General features: G+C 40.0%; 1 protein-coding gene and 1 long non-coding RNA gene across 2 annotated transcripts; both read left to right on the top strand.

Annotated features, from left to right (window-relative positions):
* Nucleotides 1–3,581: 3,581 nt before the first annotated feature.
* Nucleotides 3,582–5,614, top strand: LOC144587814 (uncharacterized). Its single transcript, XR_013542978.1, has 2 exons — nt 3,582–3,848; nt 5,528–5,614. It is a non-coding gene; the product is annotated as an uncharacterized LOC144587814 (long non-coding RNA).
* Nucleotides 5,615–6,465: 851 nt separating this feature from the next.
* Nucleotides 6,466–19,467, top strand: SLC19A3 (solute carrier family 19 member 3). The gene is made up of 5 exons (XM_072996002.2): nt 6,466–7,261; nt 12,190–12,997; nt 13,758–13,950; nt 16,181–16,322; nt 18,804–19,467. Exons 1-5 carry the CDS (start codon nt 7,112–7,114, stop codon nt 18,966–18,968), a joined length of 1,458 nt encoding a protein of 485 aa, XP_072852103.2. The 5' UTR covers nt 6,466–7,111; the 3' UTR covers nt 18,969–19,467.
* Nucleotides 19,468–20,330: the final 863 nt, after the last annotated feature.

Below are 20,330 nucleotides of genomic sequence, written 5' to 3' on the forward strand. Positions count from 1 at the left end.
AGAGGGGCGTGGGGATTGTGCAGTTCACCCAATGCTAAATGAGCTGGTTCTTTGCTCAGGAGGCATAGTGGGGAATCAAACTTGCAACCGATGGATCCACAAGCCATTTAAGTAACTCACTGATCTATCCTGCCAGTGCAATAAATCTATTTGTCTTCACTGTGCCATGTAGCTTTTTGTTATCCCTTTTTTTCATGCAGTTTAGGACTATGTGATTCCTGCAGCTAAGAAAACACATACTTGACATTCTTGTTCTTCCTGCATCTGGACATTAGAGTGTTCCTTCATTCCAAATGTCTTTTATCTTTAGTCTTAGTTTGCAACCGCTTTAGTGGTGGTCTTTTTCTCAGCAGCTCCTTTCATATCCTGTGTAACCTGGAATAAACTGAAAAAAACTTCCCACTATTGTCTTAGTAATAATCCATACCTTTCAAAGATCGCATATATAAAATATGAAGCCATACTCTGGAATATTTTAATAGGGATTTCCCAGAATGTTAAAGAGGAAAATTTCCAAGAGAGGATAAATTGGTGATATTCAAATAAACAGTGGGAGAACACATCTACCACCTGGGACAGACTGGAAATATCACTGACCTATACATAGCCATTGTGAATAATTCAAGTACTGTAATGACTATGTGTATCTATCTGCATATGTGTGTGTGTGTGAGAGAGAGAGAGAGAGAGAGAGAGAGAGAGAGAGATTATTTATTATTCTGTCACTAAAGGTTTGGATCAGGTTAAGAGATTCTTATCTTTAGATGCAAATTACTGTAAATTACAAAATGTCTATAGATGTCATCTGTTGCATGTCAAGTCACATGACCCAACATGTGCACCGCCCCCTAGAGTCGAACATGACTGGACAAAAATTGTCAAGGGGAACCTTTACCTTTACCTTACTATCAGGAGGAAGGGACATGATGGCACTGTGGGTTAAACCACAGAAGCCTCCATGCTGCAAGGTCAGAAGACCAACAGTCGTAAGATCGAATCCATGTGAAAGAGTGAGCTCCCGTTGCTTGTCCCAGCTCCTGCCAACCCAGCAGTTCAAAAGCATGGAAATGCAAGTAGATAAATAGGTACCATCATGGTGGAAAGGTAATGGCATGCTGGTCATGCTGGCCATGTGACCACGGAAACTGTCTTTGGACAAACACTGGCACTACGGCTTGGAAACAGGGATGAGCGCTGAGCAGTAGAGTCGGACACAACTGGACTAAATGTCAAGGGGAACCTTTGCCTTTACCTACCTACTATCAGGAGCACCTAGCAGAATTTACATTGCAAATATATATCAGCTACTGAAACATACCAAAAAATGTCAGAAGAAAAATCATTTAATGCTTTACAGATCAGATTAAAGCATTCCACTTTGTGGATCATGAGAAGACATGGATTGTTCTAAAAGAAATGTGTGTGCCATAACATTTGATTATCCTGATACTTAACCTTTCCTCTGAACATGATTCCACAGTTAGTATAGAATATAGAGAAATGGAAGGGTTTCCAACAATAGTGTCAGGCAAGAATGTATTCTGTCTCCCTATCTGTCCAATTTATATGCAGAATATGGAAAACTGGATTATATTCAGATGAAGGAGGAGTGAAAATTTCAGGATCATTTAGGTGGTGGTGTGCTGTTGCAAAGGTTGGACAGTGAAGAAAGCTGACAGGGAGAAGAACTGATTCATTCTAAATTTGATGTTGGAGGAGAGTTTCCAGGAGAAAGATCTGGAGGGAGATAAGCTGAGAGATTAATAGATAAACCTTATTCTGCATATCAGGCAAAAACAAACAAATGAAGAAAACAAAAAGGTTGTGGCACCCTAAAGACTAACTGCTATATTTTAATGTGAGCTTTTGTGGGCAAGTCCACTTCTTCAGAGACCTTAATCTCTAAGACCTGAGCAGGGTCACCAATGATGGGGCCTTGTCGAAATTTTCAATTCACAGAGTCATTATAATTGGAACGCAAAATGCACCAACTACCAGGAAATTTGTGTTATCAGCTACAATTTTGTGAGTGCTTGGTGACCACATTGTGACTGTCAATATGTTTTGTATTCTGTTTCCCTCTGCTGTTACTGTCTGAGACCTACCCATAGCCATGTGTACTGAATATATTCCTGAATTTCTGCATGACACTCTTTGTATCTGATTATATGGGCTTTGGTCCATAAAAGACTCATGCTATAATCTGTGCAGTGGAGCTCTTTTTCACAGCAGCAGACTAACAGGATTATACCCTCTGGAATATGTATGCAATGATAATATTGGTCTGTGAATCCCCCCACCCCCACCTCAGTGTGTGTGAGAGAAAAAAAATGGATCAAGCAATTTTACGTTGTTTTGCTTGGGTTGATGTGTATCCACTGTGCAGGTATTATTTCTAATATGCATTTTCATTTCCAAATACTGTTCATAGGTTCATTAACGTTACAATGAATATGTGTAAGAAAATAAAAATCATCTTATAAGGGCAATCACATTAACATTGGCCAGAAAACTAAATAATAAATGATAGCATAAAATGAAAATTACTATTTTCAGCTGCTTTTGCAAACAGAATAACAAGGTGTAGAAGACATGGTGCCTATTAAATTTTAGGATGGAATGTATGCTTTGCACCTGGTACCTTTCCTGAAAATGTCCATCACTAGTTAAATCTGCTATAAACTTTTCCGTCTCTGTTATTCCATGCAGAGTGGTCATACATTCTATCTTACTGAAGACAATCCACTATTTGGCAATTCTATTTAACAAAGACAATCCTGTTTTAATGGGGCTGCCCAGTCCAATTTAATGGTAGCAACCCTTGAAAAAAGGAAAGCAGTGACTCAGGAATTACCCATCAACAGTTTGGACAATAGACACAGATCAACTGACCATAGCCTTCCAGGTTATGATAAAAGGTAATGACCAAAGTCCTGTTGCATAGCTATGCTTGCATAACTTGAAGGTGTGAGTGGTAAAATCCATACAAAGGCAGAAGTCACATCTAGCAAGCAATGCTGCAGGTTCATCACACAGCTAGCTACATAAACAGCTATGCAGTCAATACAATCATGCATGCAGTGGGGACTTCCTGGGCATAACTCTTTTCAAAGATCTGCATGTATAACTTTATGCTATGCCACATTCAGCCATCATATTTCTCTCCACATGCTAGCGCCTAATTCTAACTTTATCTCTCTATATAAATTAGCTCATGCATATTTTATACAAACTTGTTTCCTTCTCTCCTCTTTTTTTTGGGAACACATAATGAAAAACATGCTAAAAGCAATCTTGTTTACTGCAGAACCAGGCCAGAGTCCCAGTTTAATGAGCCAGATTGTATCACAACACAGAAACCTAGACACAGCTTGGAAACGTTGCTTTTTTGGACTATAACACCCACAATCTCTAAGTCATATGGCCACAGTTATCCATTGTCACATCTTTTTCGTTGTTTAATATAACTTCTCTTGTGCCTGTTCCTTCAATATCCAGACAAGCAAGTAACAGGAAGCATTTTTTAAAACATACTATTAGGGAAAAAAGTGCCCCTTGCATCTCTTCAAGATTTTCATTTTGTTGAAATGGATACTAAACAGAGGCAGTGTTTGGAGGAGTTGGCCACATGAGAAGCTGACAGACTGGAGGAACAGGCTCTGAATGAGGCAAGGAGGAGACTACATCAAAGGACAGGAAAGTGAAACAAGCAACAGGATTTAAACTACAAGTCTAGATAAATAACTAAGATGATTTAGTCTGAGAAGAGGACCCAGGAGAATGGGGCATGCCAAGAACAGACCTGCAGCAAGCTGGAAATAAGATCCAAGAAACTCTTATCAGAAAAGGTTTGATTGAAGTTTTCAGATCTGAGACTGATGACATGTGTAGGATTGGAAATTAGAGAAACTGTGAGAAGAGAAAGTAAGGCTAGATGTTTTATCCTCTGAACTGAATAAAAAGCAGAGGAAGTGGGCATGGTTGGCCAGCCGAGGGACTTGAAAAATAGGTAAAAATAGATAGGTAACTACATTTTGGAAGAAAATCAGAGATGATAAAAAGAAGAAAAAACAATTGGTGCTTCTACTTCTAGAAAGAAGGACCTATAGACCCATGTCTAGAGTTGCTTTTAGAAGTGTGTGATATGACTGAGGAAGAGCTGCTTGGGAGCTGACATTCAAAGCTATGAATCTGTACACCTTTATTTGCTTTTCATGCCAAAGTTTCGGAAACCTTGAGCAACAATGGAGGACTGTCCTTTAGGTGCAGCCTGTGTGGGCATTTGAAGGGAGGGAGAACAGAACTTCCACATTGGCCACAACCTTACTATTTGCACCAGCTGACATAAATCCATCAGCATATATTTTGGTGTTGAATTGCTGCTGCTTTAAAAGTCAGCCGTTTTATTTCTTGTTGCCCAACAGTTACACGAGTGCTGAATAGTTACAAGAAGCAGCAACTTCTTAATGAGCTGCAATTTGTCGCTTAAATGTATGCTAGTGGATTTCTGCCAGCATAACTTTTCATTGTGACTCTGTCCTCTGTCTTGGAAACATGTTGAGTGTTCTAGAAACTTGCTTGAATTTCCAGTAAAAATGCATAGCGGAAGGACTTTGCTAAGTCCAGTACCAGGTGCTATGTATCTACCAGGTACTGGACACAGCAGAGTCTCAGATCTTTTGCCTTGGATCTGTACGTGATTCTCATCAGAACATGTGTCTTATCTAACTGAAAGCCACGTGTCTAAAACCAGATGTGTTCAAGTAATACACATCTGCATAGCACAAACACAGTGGAAAAAACCCTGATCTTCCAAAGATGATGTGAAAGAAACCAAACACTTGCTACTTTAAGGTAATGTTTGGTTTTGCTTCTACCTTTAAAAATCTTTATTTGCAGGGAGAATTCAAGTATAGAATGTTTTGCATTGATTTTAACATGCAGCTACAAAGTGAAGTGTTCTCTTTCCTGGGTAAGGAATTATCCTGAATACAGTGCAATTTTCCTTCTGATTTTCATGACTTTATGCTATGCTTTTAGTTGCTTTTTACGGCATTGACATCAAAACAATTTATTGTGGGCTGTTAAAGAAGTGGCTGTTATCCTCAACCTTACTAATTATTGACCTGATTTTTAAAAATTGTTTATGAAAGGTTAGAACACCATAAATTGGAGGGATGAAAGTCACTTTTACTGGAAGTGATCCATAGATTCCCATTGTGATGTAGATACCCAACATAGTGTAGTGGACAGAGTAACAGACTAGGACTCAGGGGTTCAAATTCTATCTCAGTCATGGAAACCCACTGGGGGAGTACAACTGATAAAAGCACTCCTTAAATATCTCACTTACCATCAAAGCCCTATGAAGGTCACTATACAGAAGCTCCAACTTGAAGGCAACAAACAATCCACAGAACAATATTTGTGTTGAACCAAATGATGCTTGGTTTTGCTTGCTGGGTTGGTAGGAATTGGGCATACTTACGTAAATCTGTGTCCTGTTTTGTTGTTTGTGCTGAAGCAGAAAAGGAGGAGGTGCCATTTTCCCCCCAGAAAGATAAGGTGATTGAAATCAGTGAAACTGGATGAAATGACAGATGAGCTTTCAGAATTTCATACTGAAGCAATCCCAGTTAATAGGTAAGCTTACTCAACACTTCTCCAAAAGGTTTTGTGTACATCCATGTTTCATCTCCCAAAAGAACAGCTGTTATTTTGTGAAAGGTGTTCATGAAAGCAAGTATAGAAATATAAATATTGTGTGCTATGTTTGTTTCTTTTAAACTGTAACCATTAATTCAACTCTACACCAGTGACTAACCATTAAATACATCTCTATAGCATTTTTGCTTGATTTTAATCTTTTGAGTGAATTTGAGTGAATTCACATGCAAACATACAACGTATATTGTGCACCATTTAAAATAATCCATGTACAGTATTTGTATCTAAGAGAGACAAAGGTCTGTTGTGCAAAGCTGAGATTATATCTTTTTCCTCTTTTTTTACACTACTCATCTGTAGTGTTTTTGTACTAGATGGCAGTGTGGTTTGTCGTAAGCCTTATTCATTCATTAAAATAGCATTTGACACCCAAACACAGATCTACTAGTACAGGGTGTGATTTCAAAGGCAGGGCAAATGTTGTAGTTCAGGTCTGACTTCTATTCATAGTAAACCTGCACATGCATAACACATTAAAGAATTGTAACACTTCAGACTACTGCTGGAGAGATTCAATATTTTGAAAGCTCTGCTGTAAAAGCTCTCACACCATTCCAAACTAGCATGCAACAGAAACAAAAGATCCTAATCCAGCCTAATCCAGTTCTGAAAATCTTGTATTTTCAGGAAAGTTTAAAAGGAACAATGCAGAAGCAAATTAAAAAGGTAGCTTCTTTCCTGCACTTTGAAGTACAATCCAGTCTTGCTCCTTAGATGTCTGCCACCTTATTCTGGGTGTATGTGTCCCTTTATCTGCTATATTCCAGAAAGTGATACCAGTAAATAACTACTTTATTAATCTTATTTTGTTGCAGTGTAATTACTGCACGTATCTTCCCCACCCCACCTTTAGCTGGGTGCAACCACCTAAGATGGTTGCTTTAGAAAATGCCATTACACATAAGAAAAATGGAGAGTGTTTCCAAGTATGTACGATTTATAGGTTATTATCTATACTGTGACAAGGCTGTGAAATTAGGAACAAAAGGTCTGGTTGATGAAACTACTGTGCTCCCTTGAATCTTACAGGAGCAAGTCACAAGGTACAAAGCTCAAAAGCTGCTCAGCTATTTTATCTAAGAGCAACAGTCTTTCATGCTGGTTATTATTGAGTTTTACCCTTGTATGGCAATTTTCCAACTAAAACAGTCGCCCTTTGTACCTGGTGAAATCTAAGGAAAGCCAAACTGGCTGGATTTCTTCAGAACTGCTTGTTGCCAAGATTTCCATGTCTTTGCATGCACCCAAATATCTTTAACTAGCAAAGTTTTTTGTTTTTTAGTCAAAACTGCTCCTTGTGTCTTATACAAACAACTACTCCTGCACTGATTTTTGCTTCCATTTTGCTCACTTCTGGAAAAATTATGTTTCAGCTGTAAGAGTCATGGATTGCTGGAAGAAAATGCAAAGCAGCGGATGGTTTTTCCCCACTTCGATCCTTTGTATATACGGCTTCTTCAGCATGATGAGGCCCTCTGAGCCTTTCCTCATATCTTACCTTGCTGGACCAGAGAAAAACCTGACTATTGATGAGGTAAAGTGAAGTATGCTTTGTTTGCTTTATTGAGTTTGGTAGAATGAACAGTATTGGTCTTCTTCCCTCACACATACAGCAGACACTCTAATTTTCTCCAAACACTTCAGTTTTCCGAGGAAGATACCACTAATCTGCCAATATGTTGACTCAGCAAACATTTGTGGAGAGTGCCTCTTTCAGAACTCAAGCAATCCATTATTGTAGGGAGCAGCATGCGGAGCCAGTGCAGTGTAGTGGTGGTGAAAACTTTTACCCGCTATTTGCTCAGGTCACATTCTAGTCTGTACTGAGGCATTAATTTCACAGAGAAACCTCAGAGCATGCACTTTTTGTCAGTCAGTCCAACTGACAAAATGTTGTAAGGATATACTCTACTGGGTTGAGGAGACCCATTATGACCTTAATGTAATTGAAGGAAGAGTGGGATATATGTGTAACCAACTACATAATTTGAACTTTAGATGTATATAGACGGGAGGGTAGATCTCTGCTGGTTGATTTCTCTTAGTTCCTTCTCCCCACAGGCTTCTATTCTGGTTAGATCTGTAACTCTCTGCTGAAGTCACAGTTCTAATCCTCTTCTTTGACACCACAGTCTCCTACTGTTCTTTTCTGAGGACAAAGGTTCCATTAATTTGTTTCTGAAGAAGACACTGATCTTCTGGAGAACAGGACTGAGACTAGGAGCCTCCTCGTGTGTTGGATGCTGGGAAGCCAAGAGTAGTGACAAAATACTGGGGACAAGAATTCTGTGTGACAATCCCCACAGCCAGCCTTCATTCAAGGAAAATCAAATAACACAGGCACTGCTAACTCGTCCTCAAGACCTTAGCATTACAACAAGGATAGCTCATTGCAATATACTGTCCGTAGAATAATCATTCTCTCTCCCAGCTACAGGAAGTGGCACAGCTAAGGAAAGAGGGAAGTCTGCAGAGGGGACAAGGTTGATCTCATAGTCTTTGCTAATAAAAAAGTCCCTACATTTCACCCTACATGTCTTGGCTCCACTATACCTTTGTTGATGTAACATTCAATTGTTAAACTAGTGTGTTTCTCAAGGGGAAGGAACACCCTCCTATCTTTTACTGTAAGCAGCAAAACGTCATTAGATGATTTTACATACTCTATTTGGAGTTTATCTGTATATCCTCTGTGTAGACAGGCTGTATCTATCAAGTAAGTTTTCTTCAAAAAAGGCAATATACCAAAAAGCAACACACACACCCCAAGTAATACTTTCCAAGCAGTTATTGCCAACCATCCCTTTTCTGAAAAGGTGACACTTAAGGCAAGACTAGAACCAATGCATGACATATTATGTTGTAAGCCACCCTGAGTAGACATGGTCTAGAGGGGTGGGGTATAAATTTAATAAATAAATAAATAATAAATAAAAATATTCAAGTGGAGATTGGACAGTATGTGTAGGAGATGCTGAGACTCAGTCCTATAATGACATGTTGCATGATTTAAACTTATGGATGTATTTGAAATATAGCTAAAATTAAAGACAAATTAAAAATATTAAAATAGACTATTTTTTGACCAGAAGCAGGCTACTTCAATAGCATTCTTTAGTTTTGTTATGCTTTGTTTGTAACAAACATAATTGGCTTTGTGTGCACATATAGGAGTTAATCCTTAGCAAGAAAGATGATTCCATTCCTTTCCAGCACAGATTAGGACACTGCTTTTTTCTGGCTAGCATTAGCAAAGCTAAAGTAAGAAATGATGACGATAAAACGAGGGAACACATAACTGTGAATAGCACCAGAAGTAGCAATGCCAAGGATGATCTTTTAACAGTTTTGTCTGCTTTGGCCATTACATCTGTTCCTGGATGGTCTGGCCACCATGACAGCTAGTCATGTCCCAGCTGTGTCCATGAATCTGCCCTTGAAAATGACCCACAAGCTTTACCGAGATCAAAGCATGGCTGTCAAAATATTCACTGGTGCAGCAATGTTGATTTAGATTAAATCAGTCTCAAAATAACTGCATGGGTTGCCTATCCATTTCCAGGCCCAATGTGAAGTGCTGGTACTTACCCTTTAGAACCCTGGAAACAGAAGTATCTAGAGGAGCAATACTCTCTCCTATACTGGTCTAGTTACATTTTGACACCTTCTGTTGAATCTCTTCTTCATCTGTCTGCTTTTTAAAAAATTATTATTTTTTATTTTCAGAACAAAAACATTTTAAAAAGTGCAAAATACTTACTACACAATCTAAACTACCGTCCACCCCATACCACGGGACCCTTAGAACAATACTTTTACTATGATCTTCCTTTCCAAAATTGTAAAATTCCCAATATACTTGTGGTTTGTTGAGTACTGGTTGAAAGGTAGTTTTAGACCACATAGGTGATGTTTTAGGTAAGACAGAATTGTTGATTTAATAGAAAAGCTGCTGTCAATTTAGCTCTGGAAAACAAATTTGAAACCACTAGAAAAACTGAATGTATGCTTTGTGTCAGAGGAAACAGCTAAAGACTAGCCTAATGCCACTTTTCCCCATTTGGTGCCTTTGGGATACGTCGAGCTATAGCTACCAATGGTCCTCCTAATTGGGACTGATAGAAGATGCATTCCACCACAATGGGGAAGGTTGAAGTGGTCCATTTGAAGATATGGACCACTCAAATACAACCACTGCAAACAAAAAAGTATCAGAGACACAAAACAAAACAGAAGAAGCTATTAAGGATAAAGAATTTGTACACAAGCTACCATAGATTACCTGGGTCAAGGTAGGAAAACTTTGGTTGTCCAGATTGTTTTGACTTACAACTCGCATCAAACCTACTCAATGTGCCTACTTTGTAAGATTATGAGATCTAGCTCTGTGCCACCTGTTCGAACCTAGGTAACCAGCCTAGTCAGCCTCCCTCTGTGTCCCTGGTGTTGATAAATGCCAGGTCTGCTCACAACAAAACCCAACTCATCCAGGACTTTATCCTGGAGGAATAGGCAGATCTGGCCTGTATAACTGAGACATGGGTGGGCGCTGAGGGCTGAGCTACTCTTTCCCTCATGTGCCCACCTGGGTATGCCATCCAACACCAGGGCAAACCCAGTGGGTGGGAGGAGTGGCCATTGTTTATAAGGACATATTTGAGGCTGCTAGGCTTTCTGCAGTGGCAAGCCCAGGTCTAGAGGCCATCTATGTGTTGTTTGGGGCCAGAGGTGGCTTTGGTATTGTGCTGGCTTACTGCACTCCCCGCGATCCAGCACAGTCTTTGCCAGAGCTGGCAGATTTAGTCTCCATGGCACTGTTGAGGTCCTCCAGACTATTGGTTCTTGGGGACTTCAACATTCACGTGGTGGCTGAGGGGCAATATATCCTTGTTGGCCCTCCTTGATACCTCAGTGGCCTTTCATAGCGTTGACAAATGCATCCTCCTGGGGCAGCTCTCTGAGTTGGGAACTGGTGGTCTCACTTTGGCATGGCTCCATTCCTTCTTGGAGGACCATCCCCAGACAGTGCAGCTTGGTGAGATGACTTCCACCCCATGGATCCTCAATTTTGGGGTTCCGCAGGGGTTGATCATCTCACCAATGCTATTTAATATCTATACTGCTGGGTGAGGTCATCCAGAGTTGTGGGGCCTGGTGTCATTAGTACACTGATTACACCCAGCTATACCTCTCCTTTTTTCCTACTGCAGTGGATGCTGCTCCGAGCCTTGAACACTGCTTGAGCACTATTCTGGAGAGGAGGAGGGCAAATGGATTGAGGTTGAATCCAGACAAGATGGAAATCGTGCACATGGGCAGCCCCGGCGTCAGTGGATTAGGAAACTCCCTCTCCTTTGGGGATGTGACTCTTCCCATGAAGAGTGAGATTTGCAGCTTGGGAATCTGCTTGGACCTGGAGCTCACCATGGAAACCCAGATGGCATCTGTGGTCTGGGCAGCCCATTTCCATTTCCAGCTGCGTCCCTATCTAGACATGGGGGCATTCACACTGATTCATGCCCTCGTAATCTCAAGAATAGACTACTGCAGTGCTCTCTATGTGGGGCTACCCTTGAGGCTGATGGAGTAAAGAAATTCCGGCACATCTCCCCCACTCTGGCTGCCCTTCATTGGTTACCGGTTCATTTCCACATCAGTTTCAAGGTTATGATGATAACATTCAAAGCCCTAAACGGTTTAGGACCTAGGTATCTATCAGAATGCCTGCTCCCAGCCAGATTTGTCTGTAATACCCATTCTTCACAGGCAGGGCGGCTGAGGGCCTTGACCCAGAAGGAGGCCCGGAGGGAAAGAACAAGACACCGGGCCTATTGAGATCTGCCTGTCACCCTTGCTGGATGGGTTCAAAAGAGCATTGAAGATCTGGCTCCTCCGCCAGGTTTTCCCGGAGCACTAAGATCTCGCCCTCTCTTTTTACCATCCTTTTCGCCATCCTCTCCATCACCCTTTTTACTACCATTATTGCAATCTGTTTTAATTTCCCTATTTGTTATGTTTTAATTTATTTATGTACGTGTTTTAATATTGTTCCTAATACTGTTGCTAGCCGCCCAGATTGGCCTGGTTGCCAGATGATGTGGGCTATAAATTCAATAAATAAATAAATAAATAAATCAAGCAAGCAAGCAAGCAAGCAAGCAAGCAAAAACATTTGGAAGGAGGAACATTACCCACATCTAGCCTAAGGTAGGTGAAGGAAAATTGTGGACCTTCAATTGTCGTTGGATTGTAATTTCTATTATTCCTTATCAATTTGTTATGCTGCCTAGAGCAGACTGGATCTGTACTCCAACAACCTGGCTGCACATTGCACAACTCTAGCATCCCCCAATAAGTTCTGATTGTTATTCGTCTTGCAATTGCATTAAGCAGCTATATATTATTTTCCATGTATCCTAATTCTCATTCTCAGTATTACAGTATTCCTCCTTTTCTCTCCAGGTAACACAACATATTCTACCAGTTTGGACATACTCCTATCTGGCTCTACTATTCCCTGTGTTCCTGATAACAGACTATGTATGTTATAAACCTGTCATTATTCTCCAAGGAGCTAGCTTCATTGCTACTTGGTTGTTGCTTTTATTTGCACGTGGTCTGCCGGCCATGCAGCTGATGGAATTTTTCTATGGACTTGTGACTGCTACAGAAGTTGCCTATTATTCCTACATCTACAGTGTTGTCAATGCAGACTACTACCAGAAAGTTACAAGTTACTGCAGAAGCATCACTCTAGTGGCATCCACCATGGGCTCATTACTGGGTCAGCTTTTAGTTTCTTTTGCCTACGTGCCTTATTTTTATCTCAATGCCATAACACTGGCTTCTGTTTCTGTAGCATTCATATCTTCTTATTTTCTGCCCATGCCTCAAAGAAGTATGTTCTTTCATAGAAAGTCTTCCCAAGATGGATCAGGTAACTGTCCCCCAAACATACCAAACCAGCCTAACTACCAACAGAACAAAAACATTACAATGACATCAGTCAACTCCCAGAACTTACCTGAATACCAGTTACCTCAAATTCAAAACCAGAATCATTTTCTAGCAGTGCTTTTACACCTATTTAAAGACTTGAAGGAATGCTACACCACAAAGAAACTTCTTTTTTGGTCAGTATGGTGGGCATTAGCTACTGCAGGCTTTAACCAAGTTCTGAATTATGTCCAAGCATTGTGGGATTCTAAAGCACCTTCCCAAAATTCTGATATTTACAATGGAGCTGTTGAAGCCATTGCAACATTTCTGAGTAAGTATATGATTCTATGGAAATGAAGATACAAATACATTGCAAATACATGCAATTCAAGTTTCTTCCAGTCTAGTACAGAAAGCACAACACTTAAACTGCCTTTTAATAATCCACAGATTCCAGAAGTGTACAAAGAACTTTGACATACAGAACTGCTGTGTGTGTTTCAAAGATTGTTTGTCCAAGCAGGGAGTGAATACCACCTCTGCAAACTCAGAAGAAAAATGCAGCCACATGTGCAATGGACAAAGAGGATATCAGCCCATCTTTCAAGTTCAGCATGTTTTATCTAGCTTCATTTGGGCTCGTAGCTATATTCTCAGTATTGCCACACTGGCTGTTCTCTATATGTTTTGTTAGTCACTTTGAGCACTTGGAAGACAGGCAGGGAAAGTGTATAAATAGACAAGGAAGGTACATCTGTAAGGGGAAAAATGATACTGATCCACTGTGCCACTGATCTACCTGCCCTCCTATGATAATATTTACCCTTGTAGTATTCAGTTGATCAAGGCTCCAAGCACATGAAAGATCAGGTACCAGACATCTTTCACTTTAACCCCTGTTTCAGAAGTCCGGTTGCCAGCTATGTTCATTAAATCATTGTTTCTAAAAATAATTGTTATGCCACCTTCCCATTTAAAAAAGTGATGAAGGGATCTTGTTGTATTTAAAGAAATTCTGTTATTTTAAAAGCTTTCAAGTAAGCTTGTGGTTCTGCAATGTCTTACAAGCCTCAAAGCTTATTTATTTCTAGGTTCGCTAACATCACTAGCTGTGGGATATGTGAAAATGAACTGGGATCTAAATGGAGAGCTGGCACTGGGAATCTTTTCGGCTCTGGATGCTGGTTCACTGTTTCTGATGCATTTTACCAAGAATATCTGGGCCTGCTATGCTGGCTATCTAATTTTCAAGGCATGTTACATGCTCCTTATAACTATAGCCACGTAAGTACTGTATGTACATGTATTCCACTTATTTTGCAGTTTGGGCCATGGGATGCAGATTTCATAGATTCATCACTGACACTAAAACATTGGGGAAGAATGGGAAATAGTGTCAGGATACACACTCATAAAAAAGTGCTCAAGTGGGGAATTTAGAAAGTTTATTTCTTTCATACTTCCCATTTCAGGAATACAGTAGCACCATAAAAATGCACCAGTCCCTCCATGGCCCCATAATATATAGTGGTGCCTTGACTTACGAATACCCCGATCTACAAAAAAATTGACTTACAAACAGCTCCAGCCGCAAAATTTTGCTTTGACTTGCAGCCAGAGCTTTGACCTACGAATAAAAAAAGGTAGGGGAAAGGGGCGGGAAATTTAAAAAACAAAACAAAAAGCCTAACTGTTGGTAGCGAAGAGGCTGCTGTGGAAGGCCGGGTGAGCTAACAGATGGCTCCCAGTGCAAGGAGGGCTGACGGTGCAGGGGGGAGGGGGGAGGAGGAGTGTGTGTGTGTGTGTGTGTGTGTGTGTGTGTGTGTGTGTCCCCTTGGGGGAGGAGTGTGTGTGTGTGTGTGTGTGTGTGTGTGTGTGTGTGTGTGTGTGTGTGTGTGTGTGTGTGTGTGTGTGTGTGTGTGTGTGTGTGTGTGTGTGTGTGTGTGTGTGTGTGTGTGTGTGTGTCCCCTTTCCCAGGCCAGGTGGGGGGGAGGTGGTTGGTTCCTTCCTTCTTCGTAGGGAGAAGGGGGATCCTGGCCTCCAGGTCCTGAGCCTTTGGTCCAAGTAGCAGGGTGGGGGTAGGGAACCTGGCCTTTCCCCTGGCACGCAGGGGGGGTGAGTTATTCGCAGGGGGGAAGCTGTCATGGTCAGCCCTTCTAGGCAGCAGGTGGGCCTTGGCTGTGTCCAGCCTCAGGGGTCCCCAGGCAGCCCTTATCAGCTGACAACGTGCCCATATGCATGCACACATTCCCCCCGCCGCTGCGTGGGCCCCGTCGCCAGTGAGACCACCCCACCACCGACAAAACCGCTGTCCAGGAACTCACCCGGTCTTCCCCACCGCCTCCAAAACCACCCCGCCGCCACCGAAAGCACTGTCAGTGAAGGAAGGCTGGGTGAAGTACCAGATGGCTCCCCTCTGACAGTGGTTGTGGCAGCAGCTGCGCCCACACGGCTGCAGGGAAGGATGGGTGAGTTATTGGATGGCTCCCTGGTGGTGGGCCCAGGTGGCTGACCTTGGCCAGGAGGCTAGAGAGAAGGCAAGTGTGCTATTTACTGTTTTGGGTGGCTTTTGCAGGGTGAGGTTGTTTTGGGGGGTTATTTTTATGTTTTGTTTTGTTTTTTGCAGCCCCAGGGGCTTGCAGATTTTTATGTTTGTTTTTGGGGGGTTATTTTTTTCTTCGACCAGAATGGATTAATGGGTTTTCAATGCATTCCTATGGGAAATGGTGCTTTGACTTACGAACATTTTGACTTACAAATGCCATTCCAATATGAATTAAGTTTGTAAGTCAAGGCACCACTGTACTCTAAATATTCATAGCAGCCATGAGTAAAAACAAAACATGGATTGTTTACACTAGTACTTATTTAGAGGGTTTAAGCCAAGCATATAACTCCCCTTCATGACAATCTTTTGGGATATGTATTAGCTGTATTTCCTTATTACTCATGCACCAGGATGGCATGCTAGTCCTTTAGTGCAGTTATTCTGCAGGATTTTTCTTTTTCTATATGGAGACAAAAAATAGCATTTAATATATTTTAGTTTCTAATACTAGAGTATTTTTCCATCCTAATCAATTTAAGGTACTGGGACAGTTTTCAGCAAGCTATGATCCAGAGAACCAGAAATGATGCATAAATTTTAATACTTGTGCATGAAGGTTACATCCCGCTGTAATCACTGTGATTCTGTAGATGCTTAATACCTTGTCACCCCAAATGTCTCACCCAATTTCACATAAATACATTTGAGGGGAAAATCAGACTGGCCATATATTCCTTACTTGTTATTATAGGCTGCCTTGATATGCTTCATCTATTCCATTCTAATGAGATAGTTCACGCTGCACATATTTCAGCCAAACATACTGCTCAACATATTTTACCTCTCTCTGCAAGAGTTTTCCACTATGCCTTAGTAAAAAGCATATTAAATAGTTTTATTTGTAGCCACTAAGAAAGATAAGGTAAACTGCAGAGTACTACTGCTCTAAAAGAAATTTAATTTCAGATTTCAGATTGCTGTCAGTCTTGGCATGGAACGCTACGCTTTAATGTTTGGATTCAACAACTTTGTTGCACTGCTACTTCAAACTATTATTACAGTTATAGTAGTGGATTCCAAAGGACTGGGATTGGACATTGAAATTCAGGCAAGTTGGACTGTTTATATTATATTAACATAGTGGTCACCATTACCAGTTAGTAGTCTTTAAGTCAAAGATCAGGATATTGTGGCCTCTTTGGGGTCATTCCCCCAATATTTTCCGCTGCAAAAAAGAGGAAATTGCTGCTCTTGGAAATCTAGTGACTTTCTTTCTAAACAAATTGCAAGCTCCCTTGCATTAAAAAATTTTTAAAAGTAATTTTTACAAGCCAATAACGGCATGTCTGGGCTCATTTGGTTTTCTACATTTGGGGAGATTTGTGTGACATCTGCAGATGTTGAAGTCTCCAGATCTTGCCTATCCCTTGTTTAAATGCTTCATATCTTCTCACAGGCTGCAATCCAATCCAATCAATGTACGTCCCTGAGTCAATTCCTAATCTTGACCATGTTGCTGAGAATGATAAAAATTGTAGCCAAACACACCTGAGAAACACCAAGTTGGGAAGGCTGCTTGAGGACAACGGGCAAGATTTTAATGTACAGTAGCTTGCTTCTTGGGGCAAAATTTCACAAGCCAGCTTATAGCAAAATGTTTCCAGTCAACGTATCCTTCTAATTTTCTCTCTCTCATAATTTTGCCCGTGTGGGGTTCCGTTGCAACTGGAACCAAAGGGGCTGAAAACAATCGCTGTACAGAGGAGAAAGAAAACTGCGTGGAGGAAACCTTGTTTCCAGTCTATTTTAAGGGACATGATAGTATATCCGGGAGTAAACTTCATGAACACATTAGTACTTACTTGAGCAAAAATACACAGATTGCACTGCTTGTGAATAAGCAAAACATGGCTGGCAGCTTCACAACTAACCCCAAGTAACTTGTCACAATTTACCATTTTGATACCTCCAGGGTTATGCTTCTTCCTTTTTATAGCTCTGGATGGCACATTTGCTAACACTATTTTCCCAGTTATTCAGCAAATCACTGATACTGAATACCCCACCAAAGTAGCAGCATAATTAATAATTTCTTTTGGTACTTAATTTTTGGGCTCAATAATGCAGGTTAAAAAATTCAGATAAACCAAGAATTTATTCCTAGAAGTAACATTCTTATCTCCACATTTTTGGTCACTTCAAAATAATTATTAGTGGGCCTTCAACAATATTCACTCCATATAAAAGAAAGGATTCCTCTGAAAGTCAAACATACCTTTGGAATATGAGAAATAGTTACAATTGCTACCAAGATGCTCAGTATTCTTCAGAAAATAATCTTCTGATAGTTTCATTTAATTACTGGAGTGGAGGTTTTAACTCCATATTTGTGTAGGTTGTTACTTTTCCTGTTTTCTTAATGCATCCATTTAAGACAGCATCATTGTGTACACCAAACACGAAGTAAGAAACAGAAAATGGAAGAAGGAAAATATATATATACAAAGCATAATAAAAAACAAATCTACTTCATAGTTAGAACATTTTAAAAAATTATCTCCCAAACCTGCTTCAAAGATCTTGCTAAAGAAATGTAAAAAGGAGGATAAAACTACCTCACTTATAGATGTGTTTAGCAAATTTCCAGACTTTTCTCCACAACACAAGTTCTAGAGCCATTTTGAGTCAATTTTTGAGATGGTAGGTGGAAATAATTTCCTAATACCTCCAGACTTACCAAACTCTAGATGTAGCCAAATCTTCAGTCCCATTAAAAAAAAAGAACAAAACCTGCAAAGCACCTTTCTCAAAGTACAAATAACTCAGTCCAAGTCCTCCTGTGGCTATGTATTTCAGACCTTTTCTCCTTGCTCACAAAACATTTTCAGTGTTCTGCTGAACAATATCAGACTCTTCTACTATAGGCAACCAAGATTTCATCTGTTTCCAAGGTCTTTTTTTAAACCCACAGGCAGGTATTATTAAAGATAAAGGAAGGCCTCTTGAAGTAAATTAGTAGAGTCAGAGTGTGTCTACCTAGATCAAACACTCCCTAACTTCCAGAGGTACTTCGACTATAACTTCTAGGAGCTCTGAAGAGCCAGTGGTCTTGGTCTCTGGGATGTTATTTCAATTAACATTTGGGATGCCAAGTCTGGCTACCATTGGCACAGGTAATCTCTTCTGGAGGATTCACCCTTTCAGACTTGTTGCAGATTCTAAAGAGAGGCTGTAACGGTCTTCTCATGAATACAGAATATGTGGGGCTGTCAAAAAGCATCACATTTTTTTCAACCGTCAACATCTAAGTATGAATATTTTAGCTTAGTATAACTGCAAATACTTGGGACTATCCATTTGACAAATCTTACTGAAACAAATCCCTTATGGTACAAATAATAGGAGGGCACAGGAATCAATACAATGCTACAAAAGCTCCTTCCAAGGTAAGTCTATTGTACTTTGAAATAAAAGCTTTGTATAGGATAGGATCCTAAAGTTGAGTAAAATCCACCGCAGCCAAAGACCTTGGGCTTATGGTATCTGTTTTCTGAGAAAAGATGACTACCTCTCTTCTGCTTTCTTTCAGTTCCTAATATATGGCAGTTACTTTGCAGTGATAGCTGGGATTTTTCTATGCAGAAGCGTCTACACTATAATCACAATCAAATGCCAAAAAAACAACCTTTCTAAATATCCAAAGAAGCACGAGGCAGAAGAACAGAATGCAGAAGGCTATGGAACAAGACTCTGAGACTTTTTAACCATGTTACATGGTAGGTTGTACTGGAGTCAAACCTAACACTCATTTGAGTACCAGAACAGAGAGTGACCATATATTCCAGGTTAAATTGTGAAATAGCCAAACATCTGATTTAACACAGCAGACTTGACACTTTTTTTAAAAAAAAGCAGTATTACATTCAAGCTATTTAGTTAACACAATATCATTCAGCAGTTTCTCAACATTAACATTTCCTTAGTATACAGAATACCATTTCCTTAGCATACAAACATAGCATATTGGCTATGATCAATTAAGAATATTAAATATTAACAACATGATGTACTTACAAATTGAGAAGAAAATAATGTGTTTGTAAAAGCCAGGTAATGAAAATGCAGAATAAGCCTAGAAACTGACATCATCAGATAGCAAAATCAATTGTCAAATCAATAATTCAGGTATCTGCTATTATCAATTATTTGTGAAACTTGAGGAAATATTTTTTGCTTATGCAATAACCCTGTACAATCTGAGTAATCCCCAAAACATTATTCTAAGTAATAATGTTCAGGACTGGACTGCATTAAAGTGATACAAGAACTAAAGTTATGCTGAAAATGGTGCTTCAATTTCACACGCCCATTTTCTCGTCATGGAAGTGACAATTTTGGGAAAACAAATTTGTCCAACAGATGCTCCTAAAATATTCAGACCTTGTAGGGAGGCTTCCATTAAGTGCTCCAGCTGAGGGTGGAACACACTGAATTGGCTTTTCTGAAAGCCAAAACATTACCACGGTTTAGCTAATCTTTGGACAGTCTATTCTGCTGGCTTTGAAAACCCCTTTGAAAGCCTACATATTCAATAAAAGTGTCTAAAAATCATGTTTATACTAGCCTGTTGATCCTAGGGAGATTAACTTCTTAACATCCATCAGCAGCTAAACTGAACCTCAAGGAAAAAGACTTCAATCTATAGTTTGACTTGTGAAATAATGAATTTCTATTCACTTACTTAAAAGGTTTTAAAAAAACTAATTCAGCAAAAAATACCTGCCCTTCAAATACACAGGTTGCACTGAGATAAATACCACTCCCCCAAAAGCATCCAGTAAACAATATTTGGAGTCATATTTAGACCTTCTCTATCCACTCCTTTCCAGAGGCTTGTGAAGTGTGATGCACATTCTGGTCCCAATAGCTATTAATTGCATTTTATAAACTAAATGCTCAACTCAGTCATTGATAATATTGTTATGTTCAGAATTTGCATTTCTCTTAATAAACGCATACCATTGTGCAACGTATTTTACAAATAAAAAAAACTACATGTAGATATGAGGTAATCATATCAATCAATTTCAACCAAGAAATGCTTTAAAAACCCTGT

This window comes from Pogona vitticeps, chromosome 3 (assembly GCF_051106095.1).
Source record: "Pogona vitticeps strain Pit_001003342236 chromosome 3, PviZW2.1, whole genome shotgun sequence".
Lineage (NCBI taxonomy): Eukaryota > Metazoa > Chordata > Lepidosauria > Squamata > Agamidae > Pogona > Pogona vitticeps.